Source organism: Sturnira hondurensis, unplaced genomic scaffold (assembly GCF_014824575.4).
Source record: "Sturnira hondurensis isolate 20B ecotype Veracruz unplaced genomic scaffold, ASM1482457v3 Scaffold0011291, whole genome shotgun sequence".
Classification (NCBI taxonomy): domain Eukaryota; kingdom Metazoa; phylum Chordata; class Mammalia; order Chiroptera; family Phyllostomidae; genus Sturnira; species Sturnira hondurensis.
The window spans coordinates 2,321,523-2,342,932 of NW_028083922.1; the positions used below are offsets into that span (position 1 = coordinate 2,321,523).

At 44.4% G+C, this 21,410-nt stretch overlaps 1 protein-coding gene across 2 annotated transcripts in view; it reads left to right on the plus strand.

Annotated features, from left to right (window-relative positions):
• Positions 1-10,605: 10,605 nt before the first annotated feature.
• Positions 10,606-21,410, plus strand: part of FAXC (failed axon connections homolog, metaxin like GST domain containing) — a 66,406-nt gene continuing 55,601 nt past the window's right edge. The window contains exons 1-3 of one of the 2 annotated variants that reach the window (XM_037059728.1): positions 10,607-10,862; positions 11,336-11,457; positions 16,702-16,837. In XM_037059728.1, coding sequence (XP_036915623.1) covers positions 11,351-11,457; positions 16,702-16,837 — 243 coding nt within the window. In that variant the 5' untranslated portion in view covers positions 10,607-10,862; positions 11,336-11,350. Of the gene's footprint in view, positions 11,458-16,701; positions 16,838-21,410 lie in introns of both variants that reach the window. The other variant, XM_037059727.1, reaches the window with a different exon arrangement.

Here is a 21,410-nt window from a genome sequence, read left to right on the forward strand (position 1 = left end):
TAAGCCCTGCCTGGTGTAGGTCAGTGGATTGAGTGCTGGCCTGTGAACCAAAAGGTTAACTGGTTCAATTCCCAGTCCGGGCACATGCCTGAGTTGCCAGCAGGTCCCCAGTTGTGGGCAGGTGTGTGGCAACCATACACTGATGTTTCTCTCCCTTTTTCTCCCTCGCTTCTCCTCTCTCTAAAAATAAGTAAATAAATCTTTAAAAATAAATAAATAAAAATAAATAAAATCTTTAAAAAATTAGGAACTTCCATTGTCTTGCATTTAAAAGTTTGATTCTGAGTCTGAATTTTGATAGTTTTATTCCCAAAACAAAGCTTCCTCATTCTATCTGTTAAGAAAAAAAGTTATTAAAGACTAATCTAAGAAAGATGTAATGGAACTGATTAAAAAAAAAACAGTTCCTCAAACAAAGTGCATTTATTTTAAAACAAAAGCTGTAACTTTCAGTTATTGAAAGTATACATTAAGTGTGGAATATTCAGGATTATTCAGTAATAGCTACTTCTGTGTTTCACTTGACTGCCTATGGAATGAATATATGAAAATTGTGTGCCTCTGTTTATAGTCTAAGTTCATCTTTCAGGCCAATTTTAATCAAATTTCAGGGGGAACAGGCTCAAAAAGATATTGCACATTTTTTAAAAGATTTTGTTTATTTTTAGGGGAAGGGGAAGGGAGGGAGAAAATGGAGAGAAACATCGATGTGTGGGAGAAAAATCCATAGGCTGCCTCACTCACGCCCCCAGTGGGGAACCTGGGCCACAACACAGGCATGTGCCCTGACCGGGAATGGGACCTTTCCTTTTGCCAAACAACGCCCGACCGACTGAGCCACACCCGTCAGAGTGACACTGACACTGACACATTTTTAAAAATGTGTCTGTAGAGTGGGGATTGCCCAAGTGGGAGATGTTAATTTTGAGAACTACCTGCTTTTGAAAAGTAGTAATCTAACAATGAAGGCTATGGTAGAGAGTTTAATCTGCAAGCCTTCCATCAGGAACTGGGGTTCATGAGAGTCCCTTGCAAGAATTAATGATGGAAACTGTATGGCTGATAGTCCAGCAAAAGAGATTGCATACTTGTCTTAGAATGGACAAGAACAAGGCTGGAGAGAGCAAGAAAGTGGATTTGCCTGGGACCTTGGTTTGGGCCGAAAGGAGCAGCTGTGGGAAGCTGGGCACTGACCTGGTCCACCAAGTGCTGTGAGGGAGTCAGACTGCTCAGCGGAGCTCTAGTTACAGAAACTGCTAAACCACTTAGGGTTGGCTCAAGGGGCTACAAGTGCTAGGAGTGCAGAGCTCTTGGCACTGAGAAGTAGCAGCAGATGGTGGTGGGAAGGGTCACACAGTAGGCAGGTGGTGGCGAGAGAGAAGTCAAGTGGTCTAGCTTTTCCCAAAACTTCCATAAGGAACAATAGGACCCAGCACACAAATGCAAAACTCCCGTAGAACCAGAGGAACCTTCTGAAAGCAGAATTCTAGAAACAAGCCTGGTTAGAAAACTATAGAAAATAATTGTTGTTACCAAAGCTTTGATTTTTCCCTGATTTGCTGTATTCTGAGGAAAATAAGTGTTATGCAGGTATGTAAAACATTGCTATATTTGTATCTTCTATATTTTTCCTGAAGACAAAACATCACAAAATATGTGCTTTAATTCTTTTATTTATGTCTGGAAGTCTGTATGAGGTGCCAGAAATGTTGTCACATTGTTTATCCCCCACATCAGGCCTGAGTGCCCTCAAACAAGTGGCGGTACTTCGCAGTGGTGACCTTAGGCAGCTTTCTACATTTGATGATCATGTTTGCATTTGGATAGTGAGGATTTGTTTGATTTTGTTTGTTTGATTTTGTTTGATTTGATTATGATTTGTTAACAGTCATTTTGTACATAAGCTTAAGACTCCACAAAGAATCATTCTTTGGAATTGGTTGACTTAGAGTTTTGTTAGGGGAGTGTCTGTTTTGACGGTGGATTCCACGGTGGAAGATTGGAAAGCTTATAGAATGAAGTGTACTATCTTTACCTCCCCAACACAGCCGAATATATCAAAAAGTTGTCCCCATTTTTCTCACTGTCTCATTTCTCAATGCACTTTGGCCTGCCTTTCTCCATCGTTGCTTTGTTGAAACAGTTCTTACCGAAGTCACAAATTGACCAAGTGACTATATCCAGCTTTCAGCTCTTATTTTACTCGTTTGATGTTGTTAATTACCCCTCTCCCTTCAACATTCTCCTCTATTTCCGTGACTTCACCCTCTGACTCACTGCTCTGTGTCAGTTGAAATCTCCTTTTCTTCTTCTACCTGCTCTCCTGTTGGCTTTAGTTGGATGGTTCCCTATGCCCATACTTTTATAGTCTTGTGTAAATAAATCTCCTCAAATTATCTTATTTTAACTGTGCCATCTGTTTCCTGTTGGGACCCTCCATGGTGAACGGACCCACACCCAGCCTCATTCTTCTTAAAACCCTTTAGGGTTCCTCATGGCCCTGCCATGAGAGGCACAGATTCCTCAGCTTGGCCGCCGAATCCCGGCAAGGTCTGCTTCCGTCTGCTTCTCAGACCTCACTGTTTGGGTTTGGACAAGTGTGCTGCATTTTAATAACAGAACAGTTTTTTACAGGTATCCTTCATTATTTTAAACTTTGCTATTTGACATAATTGTAAAATAATTTCAGACTTACAAAAAGAATTTTCAGAAGTAATCCAGAGGGTCCCCATATAACCTTTACTCACCTTCCCCAAATATTAACGTCTTCACCACAATGCAGTGATAGAAATCAGAAAGTTAAGTTTGATCCAGCATGCTTATCTAATCTGCAAACATTATTTAACTGTGGTGATTGTCTTAAGAGTGTCTTTTTCTAGAAGCAAGATACCATATTGCATTAAATTGTGTCTACTTAGTCTCCTTTAATTTGGGACAGCTCCTCAGTGTATCTTTGATCAAGTGACTTTGACACTTGAACCTAAGTAAATACAGCTTTTCTTGAAGTTCTGAAAAGTATTTAATCTGTCTTTATCCAGTTATTCTTGTCTTCCCCTCATCTTTTTCTAATGACGTGGCCTGGATCCGAACACTGGCAGTCTGATTCCCGACCCTGTGCACTTCACTACTTTCGTACTTGGACCTAGTGTCCATGTCCTCCTGTGGTCACAGGAGTAGCATAACCACACACACAAGATTGCTGTCACACCCCCGAACTGTCTGCTTCCAAGACAGCATCTCCACAAGCAAATCAAACAAAGCTCCGTAAAGTCTAGAGGGCTCTTAGAGCTTCGTTGCTCTTCTGTGTTTACAGACACTACTTGCTGCTTATTGCAACTGAGTGCTTTAAATGCCCTGAAGAAAATTGTAATTTTATTTTCTATGTTATAGTTTATACTTTTTTATTAGTGATAAATTGAAGAAAAGTATTGAGTTAAAATACTACACATCAAGAATATTTTGGTCAAGCAAAACAGTCAAAATTTTGGACAGTATTGGAAATGTCTATCTGATGCTTGCTAGGGACACTCACAAGGGCTTCTGAGCCACCCTCCATCTGGAACACAAACCTCACTGAGAGGCATCAAGAGAGATTTAGAGATTTAGAGACACTGCTCAGTAACCAGGGGCAAGCCGCACTCACGGGAAATGTTGTTTAAACCTGACTGGTGAGTTCCCTGCAATTCCATGAAATGTTTGCATCATTATAGGCTTACAGAAGTAGGTCCCAAAATGCATGAATCCTAAGGAAATGTTGATGTAGAAATAATGATGGAAACAAGATGAAATGAAAGTGTTAGTACAGTCACACACAACTGCTTTTATTAACTTACAATGTGACTTTATTAGAAAGGAGATTTTATTTGACTTTTTTTATCATACTTATTTGATGACACTAATTCTCATTTGATGCAAATTAGATGAAAACCTTTTCTGTGTCAAAAAAATTTAACATCCTGACACTGATGGTTTGCACAAAACTCAAAAGAACGTATTCATTGTGAGATCAATAAACTTCTTGTATCTCAACAAGAAAAGGATGCAGTCCATATAAATGAGCCACTGTCTACAAGCTAAAAGGCACCAGTTGGAACCCAAGAAAGGTGTGTTCTCAAGATGATGTGGGCAGAGCTCAGAATGGGGGGTGGAGGGTTACAAGGTGGATGTGGACACCGGGTGTTTCCATGTCACTGGATTTGAATCCTTGTTTCTTGTTGACTGATAGGGCCTGATGGACATAGAGCTCACTAACAACACATACGATCCCCACTGGTCTCTCCCGACTCTAAAGCAGGCTCTGCAGCTGGGGTGCACAGAAAGGCTTCCAAGGTTCCAGGAACCTCCTCCCCACCCCAGAAGTAGGGAGCAAAATGGTGTGTATGCTTTTGCTGAGAATGTCCCGTAGCTTTCATCAGAGTTTCAAAAGGGTTCATGATCACCCCCTTACAAAAGGCTGAAAATTACTGCACTGAAATACTGCTATAGGGAAATAAAGTCTTTGCTTGACAAGAGGATGTCAGGAAAAGAAAAATATGGTCACTCTACCTTCTGCTTATATTTTGTAAAAGTTAACATGGAGTCTGTCAAAACTCATGAAAGGCAAAAACTGGGACATGGTTTGAATTGCTTCTTGGTCGTTCTTCTGATAGTGAATTGGAGAGACTTTCTGAGGTTCTGTTTTGAGACTTGGTTTTGTCAGGATGATGCTGGGAGGCTGGGCTGGATTAATAATCATATTTATGCAATGTTTAAGGAATTTGAACTCATAAAAAAAGAACACTGGATTTATTTTATTTTTTTCCTCCGTCATAAATGATTTTGAATTACTGTGTTATGTCACAGTATAATAAATACACTTTAAAGAGCTGAATGAGACACAGGACATAATAGTCTAGAAAACAGAATACATTAGTAAAGATCAGTGTGTCTTTAATTTCCTGTATGTAGAAGTGACTTGGCAGGGTCTGACTATGGGATTTCACTGCTTTAGATGCTGAGATAATTGAGCCTCAGTCTCGAGGTGGCTCCTTTATGTCCTTAGGTATAGGACTTTTGTTCAGCCAGTTTCCAGATGCTTTTCCAGGTTGATGGTTCTGTAATTTAGTTGTAGTTTTGATGTGGTCATGGGAGGAGGCAAGGACGGTGCTGACCTACTGGAACTCCTGCTGATTTTAAATAGAGGTAAACAGATCAAAAAGGGCAGAAAGCTGGGTGAAGGGATGAAGGGACGCATGGTGACGAGAGATACTCAACAACAACATTATCAGAGAGCCTACCAGTGCTGCAGGAACTGCCTTACTGCAGTGAGGTGTCTGGGCAGCTGGTCTCCTCACTGCCATCCCCCACTCTCACCCCACACCACCAGGTGGCATCCAGACCCACCACCCAGTGACCAGACCTTTGTCCCCTCAGGCCTCTGTTATCTACCTGAGCACCCACAGACCTGGCAGTTATGCACCTGGTACTTTCCCTGAGGACCAGGCAACTCTGTGTTCCTCTGACCAGTCAGTTCAGGCCCCTACAACAGGCAGTCCAGAGACCTGCTGGGGCTGAATGCTCCCGACACTTGTGTAGCCTGACAACGGTTCCTGCCCTGTCATTGCCCAGGATTTAGACACCCACACCCATTCTTTCCTGCAGTCTCTTCCTGAGGCTCTTGAGTTTGCCATCCATGACTCTACCTCCCACTGTTCCTTCTCTGACATTTTCCTCCTGCAACCTCTGTTAAGTCCCATTTCACGATTTACCAATTACTCTACTTCTCAAGTCTTCACCGAAGTTTCCTTTACTTCCCATCTTAATTGAAACCCGGCTCTCCTCTGATGATACAGTGTCGCCTGGAGCCATTTTGAGAGGAAGTGTCACATGTTCTGTGAACCTGAGTTGGGCGATGGGGTTTATGTCTTTCTCACTCACTGCCATTACTCTTCCGTAAAGGCTCTCCTGTCTCTAAACCTCAAGTCCAGCTCTCCTGTCCTCATTCCCTATCGCCAACCCCCACTTCTGGTCACTCCCCTCCATGGCAGGTCTTTGTTCTTCCCACCCCTAAGTTCTCCCACCTTCCTGAGTAACTCCAGTGTCTGTGTGGAGGCTTCATGTCCGACCTCATCAGCAGCAGGACATGGTCTCAGAGACGTGGACCTTCACAGTCAGGCCCACCACTCCCGGCCGCCTGAGAACATCTGCCATCCTGGCTTGTTGGAACATCCACACAGAGGAAAAGGCCTCTCCAAAGCTATGAGAGAAAAACCATAAGCCATAGGAGAAAAAAAATAAAGAATAAAAAGCTGGGGGAAATATTTGCAAATCAATTCACAAAGAATTGTTTTTCTCAGTTAGGAGCTCATATAAATCTAATAACCCAATTAAAAAAGGAATAGTTCACAGAAAAGTCAATATAAATGCATCTTTCAATGTACTCCATCTCACACATAGGAGAGACACAAATTTGAAACTGCAATGAGATACTTCTTATCAAATTAGGAAAGAACAGAACATTAAGAACATGGGTGGTAAGGGGATGAGTGAGGAAACGGTCACTTTCCAAACTGTTGAGAGTGTGAAGGGCCCTCTGCGGAGGGCAATCTGGCAACGTCCGCCACAGGTCCTATGCATGGCTCCTCCCACCTGGAAGTTCCACTTGTAGGAAGGTATGTGTGTGTGTGCAGATTTATTTGTTTCTGCTATATTCTTCAGCTATAAGGAAAAGAAAGAATCAGGAAGCTTGAAAGTTCTATGTTTAAGATAAAAAAAAAGAAAAAGTAAGGTACAGGATAGGCAGTTAGATGCAACAATTTGTGTAAAAATAATTTAAAACTATATATATATACACACACATTAGCAGGCACATGTATATGTAGGAAGTTCTATAATTAATAGACTATCTCTGGGAATAAACACAGAATCTGATGACTGTATTTTTCTCTGGGGAGGGGAACTGGGGACCAGATTAAGAGGGAGACCGTGTCCCTTATTGTCCCAGCAGGAAGCTGAAGGCATGTCAAATTGGGTATTTCAAGGGGGATTTAATAAAAGGATGATTTGCTTAAATGCAGAGCCCCAGGGCTGGCAATAGCAGGATGCTGTTAGCACCCCTCTTGCAGAAGAAGAAATGTGTGGACTTAAGTCCCAAATTCCACAGAGGGTAGCAATGTGGAGAGAGCTCCTGATAGGAGCTGTGGCCTAGGGTGACTGACTGCAGGAAAAGATACCAAGGGTTAGACATTCCTTCCTTACTCTCCTTCTGTCTTCCCATCTCCATCTAAGGCAAACTTCATGAGGGAGGTCCAGTGCATACAACTGGAAGCCACAGTTCCAGAAAGCCCTCAATGTCCTTCATGCCCTTCATGCAGGCCAGGCTCTGGGGAAAGGAGCAGGGCGAAGAGTCAGAGCTCACCCAGAGGCAAGAGAAGAGCTGGCATAGAGATGTACTTTTCATTGCCTTCTTCTTTGTAGCTTTTGAATGATGTACTGTGTTTAGGCATTGATATTAAAAATAAAATCATTCTCTTTTAAGACAATGAGAAATATTTATTTTTTAAAGATTTATTTATTTATTTTTAGAGAAAAGGAAAAGGAGGGAGAAAGGGAGAGAAACACTGACTGGCTGCCACTCACATACCCCCAAATGGGGACCTGCCCTGCAATCCAGGCACGTGCCCTGCCTGGGCGGGAATCCAACCGGCAACTTTGTTTTGGTCCGTAGGCTGGCACTCAGTCCACTGAGCCACACCAGCCAGGGTGAGAAAAATATGTATTTCTCTCTCTTAACTCTATCAGCTTTGCTTTCCTCCATCACAGACAGACTTGCTGCAGGTGTTACTTGCACTTACATCCTGCCCTCCTCTCAAGCCCAGCTTCTGCCCCTTGACATTTGAGTGCGCCCAGCCACCAAGGTCAGCAATGCCCCTCCTGCTGGTTAAATTTGCTTTACTTGACTTTAGGGGAACATAATGGCCCTATTGATACTACCTCACAGTTTCTTGGACCCCGCTTTCCTTTGGCTTCTGCCACCCCAGCACCTGTCTAGCCCCCCTCTTGGCTCTTTCTCTCTCAGTTTCCCGAGCGAGCCTCCCTTCCTTTGGCCAGCCGCTAAATGTGGTGTCCTCAGGGTTCTGTCCTGGGCCCTGCTCTCATCTCACACAGCAGTCACCCTCACATTCTCGTGTCTCCCCCTTTGCCTCCAATGACTCCTAGCCATCTCAGTCCCAGGCCCAGAGCTCTTATCCAAACTCACACACTCAGTGGCCACTGGGCACCTCCACCTGGCATTGTATGGGCTGTCTGTTATGGGCCAAACTCTGTCCCCCTAAAATGCATATTTTGAAGTCCTAACTCACAGTTCCTCAAAATGTTGCTTTACTTGGAGATAGGGCCATCAGAGATGTAAGTAATTAAGGTAAAAATGAGATCATTAGGATGGCCCCTAAACCAATATGATTAGTTTTTTTAATAAAAAGAAGAGATTAGGGCATAGACATATTAGGGAACACCCTGCAAAGAAACAGGGCAAAGACGGCCATCAAGAAGCTAAGGAGAGAGGCCTCAGAAGATACCAACCCTGCCAACACCTTGATCTCAGACTTCTAACCTGTGAAAGGATTTCTGTTGTTCAAGCTGCGATAAAACAAAATATTTAAAAATAAACAAAAATATTGTTTATTTTTAAAACAATATTGAGATGTTCAATAAAATGGCATAATAAATTTCATTATGTAAAACCAGCAAGAGTGCCGACATCACATCCACTTATCACCACAGCAGCAAGGTCTTAAATCCCTTAAGCTACACTTTGAAACACAACACACATTCTTGTTGAAAAAAATTTCCGGGATCAATGAAATTTATAGAGCATTGTGTTTATTTATGTTCTTTGTGTTGGCACCTGAAAGAGGTACCATGGTATCACCGATTTCCAGGCTGCATCCGTTCGTTCTCCTCTCCTTGGCCCCTCCCCACACCCTCTCTGCTGCCCAGTGGCTTCCTCCCTCAAGTGCTGTCCCGGGAGCTAGGAACTCTCAGAAGAGGTGTGCATTACTATCTGTTCTAATTGCTCTTCTTGGATCTTGGTGTCTCTCCCTGTCTGATTCTACTTCAGAACCAACCCTTTTATCTGTCTGTCTGGTGCGTAAACTCATCCAGAACAGTGACTTCACCATGTTGATTAAGAACCATCCAACATGTGTTGTCCCTTGGGGTAGAGTCTTTGCTCCTCCTTAGAAGCCAGTGGTCTAGACCATTGTCAACCAAAGTGTGGTCTGGTCTCATCTGGAAGCTTGTCAGAAACGCAGAACCTCAGATCACACTCCAGAACTATTGAGCCAGAATTTGCATGTTAAAAAGATCCCCATTGATTCACAGGCACAGTGACGCTGGACAGGCACTGATCTAGTTGTCCATTATTTGCTCATGTGGCAGAGGCCGCCTACTCTTTAAAGTTTGGGAAGCACCGACTTAGTTGTTTTTGTGTCGTATCATCTCGGCCAGGCTGCAGAGTCACATGGTACAGTCCTAGCAATATTTGGAACAAGAACTTTCTGAATCTACCTTTCTCAAAAGGTGCCAATATAACTAGTAGGCCTTTGAGTCTTTGTAGCCACTGAATTTCAGACACAGTTCGAATTAAACGGTGCGCGGAAGAAATACCAAGGACAGCGCTCCAGCGCCGGTACCCGGTGTGAGAACTGTCTTAGATGGTGAAAAGCCGGAAAAGCTGGTGGCGTGAGACGCTTGGGGTTTGAATGCTGGTCTGTCATTACGTAGCTCCGGGAAGTAAACTCGTTAATTTACCTCTCTGAGCCTCGGCTTCCTCACTCGTAAAACGGCGATGACAAGACTTATTTAACACATTTTGTTTTGAAGAGTTACTGAAAAAAATCACTAGACATGTAGGTGTTCAATAAATACCACCCCCTTCTCTTAGCCATCTGGGACTGACCAGGGACTTCTCTTTTCTTGTAATACCTCAATTAAAGTTAGTAAAACAAAGTCCTTGAAAACTAAAAATAACAAGATGCCTCTATCTTGAAGCTAATGTCACAATGCCAAGATCGTCAGAACTGGTGTTGGTGGTGGGAGGGGTGGGAATAAAGATGCCCACTTGATTTTTTTCCGGTTCCCCCAGTTTTAAGTTATCCATACTCTTGCTAAAATGTGTGTGTACATCATAAACTTCTGTGAAACACGATCTTATTCTTTGTACTTACAAGCCTTTAAAAATGGATTTAAAGGGAAAAATTGAGCGCTCGCACATTTTGACCGATTTTCTGCACCGAAGAGGAAAGGAAAAACAAAAACATCGCACATCAGCGAGTTCAGTGATAGTGATTTGAAAGAGGAAAGGCTTGAAGCTGGGTCTGTCAGAAGGAAAAATCTGCCTAGAGTGCATTTTTGCTATTTGTTACAGCAGATACCGTTCCATGAGCACGTGGCCAAGACCTAAGTCATTGTGTAATGTAATGAGAGTATTTTTACAAGTTACGCAAAAAATAGCGCTTTGATAATGGCCAGAACAATCTAATTCCCGACCTCGATCCGGGTCCCGCTAGCCAGCCCGGCTGGGTGGCGTTTCCTGCCCGCAGCCTCGCGCGGCCCCAGGTGAGTCCTGCGCGCTCCCCACGCTCCGGCTTGCGGGAGGGGCTGGAGCGTAGGCGGAAGGCGGGCCGCGGGTTTGGGTGGACGGAGATCCGGGCCCTGACTGCAGCCTGCTTTCGTCGGAGCCGCTTTTGCAGCCGCATCCTCACCCTTTTCCAGGGCGTGCCGCCTGGAGGCGCGGAGCCCGCCCCGCGCGCCCCAGCCCTGCAGCTCCGGCCGGGGCGGAGGCCGCCGGACCGCGGAGATGCAGGGCGGGGGCAGGGCGCGGGGTAGGTGACTTTATCCCGCCTGTTTCCCTGCCTCGGGGAGCAATGACATCACGCAGCCCTGTCCAGGCGCCGACACAAAGAGAGGTGCGGAGAGGCCGCTGCGGGGGAACCCCGCGGCCGCCCCTGCCGCCCTGGACCCTGGGGTCCCGCCGGCCAGGTCCGCCTGCCGTGGCCCGAGCGCTTTCAACTCCTCCTTTGCCGCCGCCGCCTCGGTCGCCGCCGCCCGCGCCGCCTCTCGGAGCGCGCAGCTGAGCCCGCGCCGGGCCGCGCGGGCCCCTTTTCAGGCGGTCGCCGGCCCTGGGAGGGGCGCCCGCAGCCAGCCGCGCAGCATGCACTGGGGGGTTGGCTTTGCCTCGTCCAGGCCGTGCGTGGTGGATCTGAGCTGGAACCAGAGCGTCTCTTTCTTCGGCTGGTGGGCCGGGTCCGAGGAGCCCTTCTCCTTTTATGGGGACATCATCGCTTTCCCTTTGCAGGATTACGGTGGGATCATGGCAGGGCTGGGCTCCGATCCCTGGTGGAAGAAAACACTTTACTTGACCGGGGGAGCTTTGCTGGCTGCAGCTGCGTATCTGCTCCACGAACTCCTGGTCATTAGGTGAGCCGGAGGGAGGGCCCCGCGTAGGGGCTCCCGAGGGGCACTTGAGCAGGGCTGGCCCGAGGCGGGTGGGGGGCGTGCCAGGCCCTCGGTCACGCTACCGAAACGCTCGGAGGCCTGTACTTACCTTTCCCCAGAGGCAGTCCATGGGCACCTGGTCGTGAGGGGCAATTTAGAGTTGACAAGAGAATTAAACTGGTATTGGGAGGGAAAAACATTTGTCTTCCAGTCTTTCGGGGCTGAAAACAAAAAGACTCTGGGCTGTGGAGCAAAATAGTCTAATATGAAATGCCTTAGGAAGATGCTAAGTGCAGTGTTTTTGCAACAATAGAATTAGGCCCTGTAGAAATACTAAGTTACACTTTTCTGAAACCCCTTATTTGTTTATAGATAGTAACGCTGGAATGTTAACCAGTAACCTTATCTTTTTACTTAAAGGTTAGTTCTCCGCTATCCCTCCCCAAATGTTAACATCATCAAAAAGCTGAAATTACACAAGGTCCAGAGAGACCTCTGTGTCCCTGTTAAGGATGCATGGCCAGGTGTGGTGGTGTCCAGTGTGCTGTTTTGATGCAGGCTTAACCTGGTGCTCTGCTAATCTGGTATTTAAAACGAAGCACCATCTTCAGGTTTAAATGGCATGGTTGTGTGAGCCACAGGAGATCCGAGCACATGGGCCCCTTTGACAAGAACACAGGAGTCATCCAGGGCCATAAACAGTTGCATCGGCTGCCTGCCGCAGAACGTTTACAGGATTGACTCGGAAATACCAGAAAATGGAGGCCCCGCTGTTGATGCATCCTGCTGGTCCTGAGATCTTTGAGCAGGATAATGCCATAGGCTGCTGAGACAGTCGTTTGGCTAATTGCTACGTTAAATTGCCATTATGATTTCTGTGCGTTTGAACCCTCTGTCACTGGGAAATGACTAGAGGTGAGCCATTTTCTGTCCCTGTTGGCCAGTATTTTGTCAATACTGAGAAATGGGTCCATACTGCTCTTTTTTAGTGGGAGTCTGACACAGTAGCCTGTAAACAAAGGCAGTGACAGGTGACCTTTCACAGGCCTGCGAGTGTTCCAGGAGGGCACTGTGACAGCTTAACTGAAGTGGTGTGAATATTTCTAGTCTCAGAGGGTGGGGAATCGTGGAGGTCTGGGAAAAGGTATTGGCTTTCATATTATTTAGTCATAATTGGGAAGTTTTATTTTTGTCTTATACATTGACTGCTCTCACCTAGCACAGTGCCTGGAATCTAGGTGAAGCAAATAAAAAAAATTTTAAGTGAAATTATCTCTCTAGATTATTTTATGTTTTTGTTCCTGTTAAAACCATTTCAAGTTGGGTTTTAAGCTATATGAAAACCCAAAACATTTGTGCGGTAATTTAAACAGTAACCCCGTTGTTTCTCAATTACATTCTAGCCCAAAGACTTTTCAGGATCCCAAACCATGTGGCTTCTCACCAGTTGTCCACTTTGTAGAGGGAGTGAAGGCACGGCTTCACAGGACTGAGTCCAAACCTTGCTTAAATGACCTTGCAGAAATAATAGCAAGGAGCTCAGAGCTCACCCTGGGAGCAGGCCACACCCTGGTAGGTGTGGTCATGGGACACAGAAGAGGCCTGTGGACACATATGTGTCCTTCCCTACTTAGGGGTCTGCTTGGATACTTAATTAGTTGAGGTATTTTTAATTCTTGGTTTATTCACTTTTGTTTCTTGACAGATGCTTAAAATCCTGTTACAATGTAAGTGATAAAAGCACCTGCCCATTTCCAGCCCTTAGCAGGGCTTCTGTGGAGCAGGGCTTTACTTGCGTGATTGCATGTATTCGTTAAAACCAGCTTTGGGTGCTTGATCCCCACTTTATAGGTAGGGAAAGTGGGGCCCAGGATGGTTAAGCAATTTGCCCAAGGTCACACAGTAAGAGTAGTAGGATCCAGATTCAGGTCTGGGAATGTGCGTTTGCTGAGCTTGAACTTTTCCACCACTGGCTCCTAGAGAGTATCAGTCCTGAAAGGGGTTTTGATGTGGGGAGGGGGAAAGAAATGTAGAGAACTGGGGTATTGCTTGGGGAAGATAGGCCTGTGGTAAGGACCTGAGTTTCTGACAGCCTTTAGGGGCGCGGAGGGATACGGAGGAAACTGGGACTGGGGACTGATGGTCAGAGGTTACATGTTAGAAACCTCCACTTAGGGTGAAATCAACAGTTTTCTGTGTCGTTTAGGGAACACACAAAACAATGCAAAATATGCAAAATGGACAGTACACTTCGAATTGGCGGCACTAAGTTCCTGGCAATTGCCTAGCCTCCATCACCCTCCTTCAATTTGCTTCTGTGTGGACTTGACCTATGGTTATGTCTCCAGAGTGGAGAGTGAAGTTGACAGATGAGAGGTATTTGCAAAGTTACATCAATGAGTATAACCAAAGTTTAGTACTGGGGATCTTATTCTTGTTTCCCCCCCCACAATGTTTTTAAACAAATGTAGTTCCAACCCTATGTTTTTTCTCCCTGAGTGGAGGTAGACTGGCAACTGTCTTCAATTCAGTTTGGCATTTGGAAACATAGTATTTGTAAGTTGAATGACTAAATTAATAACTTTTTACTGGTAGCTTATTCGCATTTAAGGCACGCGGGCTCAGCCTGCTCTAGAAAACTTAGGGAATCAGAGCAGGGTCACCTGATCTCCACAAGCAGCCAGCCCCTCGGCCGGACACAGGCACAGTCACCTGCGATGTCTTTCACCACGGGAGTAGGGGCCAGTCTCACTGCTCTATAGGTGTTCTCGTATACAACTCTCATTGTAAGGTCACTTTATAAAACATAGTTGTCCAGGAAACGGGTCACCCTATTCTCTGATCCTAAGTTGGAGAGAGGTTCCTGATGTGTGGAGGTAGGGCTCTGGGGCCAGACTGCATTCAAATTCACTCTGCTTTTAATCAATCATGTGAGCCTGGGTTGGAGAGTAACCTTCGTGGCTGCTGGGTTCTCTCATATGTAAAGTAGGGATGGTACAGTAGCCTTCCTCATAGAGTTGATGAAATAGGTTAACACATGTGAAGTGCTTAGCACACCGTTTGGCATACAGTGAGCATACAGTTAAAGTTGGGTATTAGTGACTATAGACTTTCATTAGAAAGTTCCGGGCTTGAGTGGTCTGAGTCAAGCTGGCTGTTTTAATAAAATGAACTGAGGAATGGTCCATTTTGGTGTAGTTGAAGGGCTTAAGGATGGGGGAACTGGAGCTATTAATAATTTGATCTTAAATTGATATTCCTTGGGCAAGTTATTAATGTCTCTGAGCTTCAGTTTACCTGTCTACTATAAAATGTAAGTATAGTATATACTTAAAGGTATGCAATTTTACACTATAACAATATCCACTCTATAGTGTTACTGAAGTCAGTTAATATGCACATATACAAAATCATTGGCATATACACTTGTCACATAGCATCTATTTTATGACATGGCCCAAGTTAACCAATAGAATGAGATTGTTCTGGCCAGTGGCTTGGGGGATTTTGTATTTATCTCCTAACCTTTCAGTTCCAAAAATTTTGCCCAGCTAATTTACATGAAAATACTACTCTGTGACTTGAATTATTTAACTGGGCAAAATCAGTTCATAGTCAAATCTACAATTTGCACTTTCTAGGAACAAAGTCTAAATGGCTTCTTAATGTTAGTATTTGACTTCCAAATGTGTCATCTAAATGAAAACCTTTGTTTCATAGCAAGTATTGCCAGAAAGCAGTAAATATTTTTATTCTTTTGACCAATATTTTCAAAATGAGCCATTCTTCCCTCCTGAAGTGGGCTGGGCACTTGAGTGGCAGACGTCTTCAAGAGAGTTTTGTTATACTGAGTGGAGATGCTGTGGTGAGTGAGCCTCTGTGTGGCGATGGTGTGAAGAGCTCATCTTTGCTTGCCTAGATGTAGCTCTTGAGGGACTAGACTAGGAGCAACAGGAGAAAACCAGAGTCTCAGGGAAGGCCAAGGAGAAGGGTGGAAGGTGGTGGGGTAGAGTGAAGGAAGGAAATTACAGAAGGTTCCCGTGGTGCACGAGTGGAGCTGTGTGGAGTGATGAGATTTCGTAGCGTAAGGCAATAAGAGCATATCTCTTTGAATGAGAATAAAACCCACCTCCCTTACATAATGCTTGATTGCTCCCCACATGTTTACAGATATTAACTTACTTAATTTTCAGGATAATAATCGATACAGAGTAGGTACGGTTCTCACTTTCCCCTTGAGAGAAGAGAAGAGGTTGAGGGTAACATGGCCAGTAGAAAGCAGGAGTTGGACTTGACCCCAAGTGTCCAGATGTGGAATCCAGTATTCATTTTACTTCCTGATGGCTACTGAAAACCTGTACCAGGGAGTCCTCCCCACCCAAAAAAGCAGTGTGCGTGGCTGAGACAGAAGAAGGGGAAAAGGTAGGAGTACTCAGATAAACGCTGTGTGGTAGAGGTGGGGACTGTGTGAGGGTGAAGGACGAGACAGCCCAGAAGCCAGGTTCCTCGGCACCACAGGTGAAAGGCACGGAGAGTTTGAGAGAGGGACCAGCATACTCTGCATCTCAGATCCCCTGAAGACTTGGGTCATGGCAGATAAATCAGCACTGTTACTTCAGGGTTCTGGGGATGAATAGACTGTGTCGCGGTGTGGTCTAGTGGTCAAGGACACAGGCTCTGACTACCTCATTTAGTCTGGGTTCTGCCATTCATTAGTAATGTGACTTTGACTTTGGGCAAGTTAATCCTCTGTGCCTCTGTTTCCTCATCTATCAAACATGGATAACAATAGCACCTTCCTCATAAGGTTATTGTGAAGGTTAAATAATACCTGTGAAGCCCTCAGAGCAATGCCTGACACGTAATAAGCCCAGAATATCATTTTTATCCATCCAACTTGTCCCTGGCAGATAGACTTAGCCAGTAAGGGGGAGGAGGGGACATATACCGGAGAGCACTCTTCCTGTCCATGGGTACCAGATGGAGGTTGATAGGTAGTTACTTTTCTGAGCTTTTGGGGTCATGGTAATAACAGAGTTTCTAAGGTTCTTTTTTGTCTCAAACAAGCTCCCACTTTCTGAGTCCTTCTGTGTGAGTTAAGCCCCATGATAAACAGATCTGCTTGTTCATTGAGGAACTACAGCCCAGCCCCTCAAGGTTGAGGAACTAAAGGAACCAAATGTATAACGTGTGGGTTGTTCTTTATTTCTGTTTTGGTTTTAACAGGAAACAGCAAGAGATTGACTCCAAAGATGCTATTATTTTGCATCAGTTTGCAAGACCTAACAATGGTGTCCCCAGTTTATCTCCTTTCTGTTTGAAAATGGAAACTTATTTAAGGATGGCTGACTTACCCTATCAGGTACTTGTGTGCAAATATGTTTTATTATCCTGACAGTGATGTTGATTAGAGGGTGGTACCTAGTCTCCCGTGGTGGTGGTGGCGGGGCTGGCACTTAGTGCTAGAGGGGCATGGATGAAAGCACCGGTGCCCAGTCCTTGATCGCAGGGGCTGGTGACTTTTACGTTCAATTTAAGGTGGGATCAGAAGGGTTATGAAATTTGTAGGGTTCAGGGCCATGTTATTTTTTCCTGACATAGAGTGTAATTTGGTTCAGAGTTTGGGTAGGCTCACTGGGCAGGTTTAACCCAGGTGGAGGCACCATTGCTTGCCATGGTTTTACCCCTCAGGTTTCCATTTATTGACGGCACTGTATTTTGTCTCCCGTGAACCCTGGGGGCAGAGCGCCCACATGCCACCCGGGAGATGTGTGCGGGTTTTGTGAGAGCTTCCTTCCGGCGTTCCCTGTGTGGTGTGGGTGACTTTCAGGGGCACACCAGCTCAGTTCAGCTTTACAGAGGGAACAGAGCAGGGTACAGGGCACCCACTTTTCCCTGGGTAATGCTTGTGCCGTGTCTCACAAATTTGATGGATTTGCATTTTCATTGCCATTCATTTCTATGTATTTTTAAGAATGCTCTTATGTTTTTCTTTTTCACCTAAGTTCTAGCTAAATGCAATGTGTTAGAAGCTTTTATTTTTGTTATTGTTTTTTAATTCTATCATCAGAGTAGGTAGTCTTTGTGATATTGATTCCTTGGAATTTATTGACTTTTTAAAAAAATTTATTTATTTATTTAACTTTTGTTCAAGTACAGTTTTCTTTCTTGTATTCCCTGCCCTGCACCCCCCCCCAGTGCTCCCCACCCCCCTCCCATCTCCGCCCCCCATCTTAGTTATTGTCCATGTGTCCTTCATACTTATTCATGTGAGTCCATCCCCTTGGAATTTATTGCCTTTTTAGCCTAGTGTGTGGCTATGTTTTATAAATGTAAAGAGTAATTGTGTATTCTCAGTGTGCGTGTATAGCTCTCTCTATGTCCTTGCACAAGCATATTTAGTGTATTGTTTAGACCTTCTATATCTCTGCTTATTTTTGTTTGCCTGTTCTAGCAGTTTCTGAAAGGAATGGGTTAAAATATTCAAGTGTATTTGTTTATCTCCTTTTTCTGGCATTCTGTTGGTTCTTCTTTAAGAGTGTTTATGTATTTGAAGTTATACTGTTAGGTTTGTATGATATGAAAGATCACATCTTTTACTGTTTCATCTCTTTATCTAGTATATCTCACCCATCTCTGTCCCTTATGACTTTTTTAACCTTGAATTCTATATTATCAGTTACTGAGAATGATTCTTGAGCTTTCCTTTGGCTCCTATTTGCTTGAGGTATCTTTCTCCTTGTTTCTTCCTTTCTTTTTTTCCTCCCTTCTTTCTTTCTTTTTTCCCTCCCTCCCTCCCTCCCTCCCTCCCTCCCTCCCTTCCTTCCTTCCTTAATTTCTTTCTTTCTTTTTTTCGTGTGTATTTGTCTTTTGTATGTGATGTATTACTTATACTCAATCTGGATTGGTGTTAGGACTTATTTGTAGCATCTTATTTAATGCTTTTCTCCTTACTATTACTTTATTCTTAATATTTCTTATTTCCTGCTTTCCAATGATAGCTAATTTTTTTCTGTCATTTTAAACAAATTCTACTTTTATTATTATAGTGGTTGTGCTTAAGACCCCAATGTGTGTTTATTTATGTCTATTTATTTATTTATTTTTTAAATTTTAATCGTTGTTCAAGTACAGTTTTATGCCTTTTACTCCCATCCCAGCCCACCCCCCAGCCCTCCCCACCTCCCTCCCATTTCCACTCCCCCCCTTGTTTTTGTCCATGTGTCCTTTATACTTGTTCCTGCAAATCCTTTCCCTTTTCCCCTGAAATGCCCTCCCCTCTCCGCTCTGGTCACTGTCAGCCTGGTCTGAATTTCAGTGTTTTTGGTTATATTTTGCTTGCTTGTTCGTTTTGTTGATTAGGTTCCTGTTAACGGTGAGATTATATGGTATTTATCTTTCACCGCCTGGCTTATTTCACTCAGCATAATGCTTTCCAGTTCCATCCATGCTGTTGCAAAGGGTAGTAGCTCCTTCTTTGTTTCTGCTGCATAGAATTCCATTGTGTAAATGTACCATAGTTTTTTGATCCATTCATTTACTGATATTTATTTCCTAAATGTATCCCGTTCTGTATTTGCCTTCTTATGGTACAAGAATGTTAACAGGCTCGTGTGAACCTTGCGTCCCTTTCTTCCTGACCCTCACCCCATTTGCATCGCTGGGATGTAATATTTACTTAAGGAATTTTTGGAAACATGCTCTTGCTCTCTCTCTCTCCCTCTTGATCCTCTTTCAGTCAACAATCCTTACTAAGTTGTCTGACCAGCCGAATTTCCCATATCTTTGATCCTACAGGATCTGTTCGTCTTTTCTATGGGCGTGCTTCCCCGATGAGCATTTTCAGAGGGAGCCTTAGGTGGCAAGCCATCGATAGTTTGCTGTGCCCTCGCACTTGATGATTCTGTGTTCAAAGTTCTTTCAGTGGTTTAAAAATTATAGTTTAATTTTAATGTAAAATTTAACACTACACCTCCATTGCCTTTTTGCATCCATATTGCTATTGAAAAATCTGATGTTAATCTGATTCTTTTTCTTCCTTTTTTCTCTGGAAGCTGTTAGAAATTGCATTTAATTTTGACATTCTTAACTTTTACTATAATGTGCCTTGGTGTGGGTCTTTATATACCTTGTGTGGTTCTTTATAAACTCTTTTAGTTTGAAATCTTTAATCTTTGTAATTCTTTTCTTTTATATTTGTTTTCCTTTCTCTCTGTATTTCCCTGATACTGAAGGCTCTGCTTTTATTTTCTGCATCTCCCAATGTATCCCTTCATTCTTTTCTTCTTCCTTCTGGAAGAATACGTCTTTTTAAGCTTCTGTGGTTCTGTTCTCCTCTTATATCCACTGTGCTGTTTCTCTCACCTGTTGTGTTCAACTTTCATATTTTTCCTTGTAATATTTCTCCTTGGTTTGTACTGTTAATCTCTTCCATTATCTCTTAGAGGATATTTAGAATGCTAATTAAAATTGTTCAGTCTCTCCCAGTAACTCGGCCTCATGTTGTAGATATCCAGTCTGTTGCCTTCTCTTATAGTGGTCGTACACCTCTGGTGTCTAGTTATTTAGGTTTGAGGTCTCTTTTCACCAGAAATGTCAGTTTACCTGCCTGGGAATGTCTACTGAGCAAGGGCTCAAGTTCTGGTCACAGGTTGTGTACCTCAGAGGGAGTGAAGAAAGGGAAGGAGGTGAGCCCCAGGCATTCCAAGACAGTGTGGTCTCTCCTGTTTGCTGCCCCTTCTCCAAATGACTCCCACTGACCAGGGACTCACCTTCAAGCTCTTACAAAGTAGCAGCATTGAGAGAAGGCAGTGGGTGTCCTTGGATGGAAGCCGACCAGCAGGGAATTTGGAGAGGGAGAGCTTCCAGACCCAGCCAAGCCTTTGACTGCTGTGATAACAATATCCCACCCCTGCACCCCCCAACTCCTGATTCCCTGTGGCCTGTGCTTTCTGAGCCAGTTCCTCCACAGAAGAATCTGGGCGTTGTGGGGTCTGGGAGGGCACAGGGTGTTTGTGACTGGAAACTCAAGTACAAGTGTGAGTCTGGACAGAAAAGCAAGGACAAGATTATTCAGGACTTTCCCAGCCAGTGATGGAGGAGAAAACGGCGATAAAAACAGACAAGGCTTGACTTATCTCAATGCAGTGGATCAGATTTGAAAGATTGCTATTCAGCTTGGTGTTGATAGCTGGCATCAAAGATGAGTGTCACCAAGGGGCACAGACTGGGCACAGCACTGCTGTCCTGAAGCTGCCTGTCTCCTGGCCCTCACTCTAGGCCAGATTGCTCCCTGCAGCCATAGTAGCTTTGGGACAGTGACGCTCCTACACCTGAATTTTGTGCTTCAAGTTTCTGGCTGCCTTTACCTCCATCCCCATGAAGGGATCCTGCTGTTTGTTCTGCCCTTTCCGCTCTTGTGTTCTGGCCGTCCAGTGCTGATTGCCGCTGGCCTGGCCTCACCAGCAGCCTAACCAACTGCCTTTGTTCATGTTTTGGAAAAGCTGCTTTTCAGTTAGTATAACTGGAGCCGCAGGGCGCACGCCTCACTGTGAAGCCTGGAGCTAATACAGAGAAAAGGGAATGCTTACCCCCTTCTAAAATGACTATTTCTTGTTGAGTATATTACTTTAAAAAGGGTTGTATGGGAATATTTTTTCTTCTGTGAGGTCTCTATGGAAAATAAATGCAGGGAGCATTCAGCACAGGGCAGAGATCCAGGTAAAAGGAAAGTGGTTCCGTGGTTTAAAGGGGAAGCTCCGTGCCTGCCTTAGGGCCGCAGCCCCACCTGCCATCAGGAAGGGGCTGGGTCACTCAATGCCTGGGACGTGGTGGTGGGAAGTGCTGACTTCTCAGACGGTCAGTGGGGAGGTTGGTCGTATTCCCAGGGTACCCTGCCCTCTGCCCCTTCTGCCTTCTGTGCCTCTTAAAAAAGA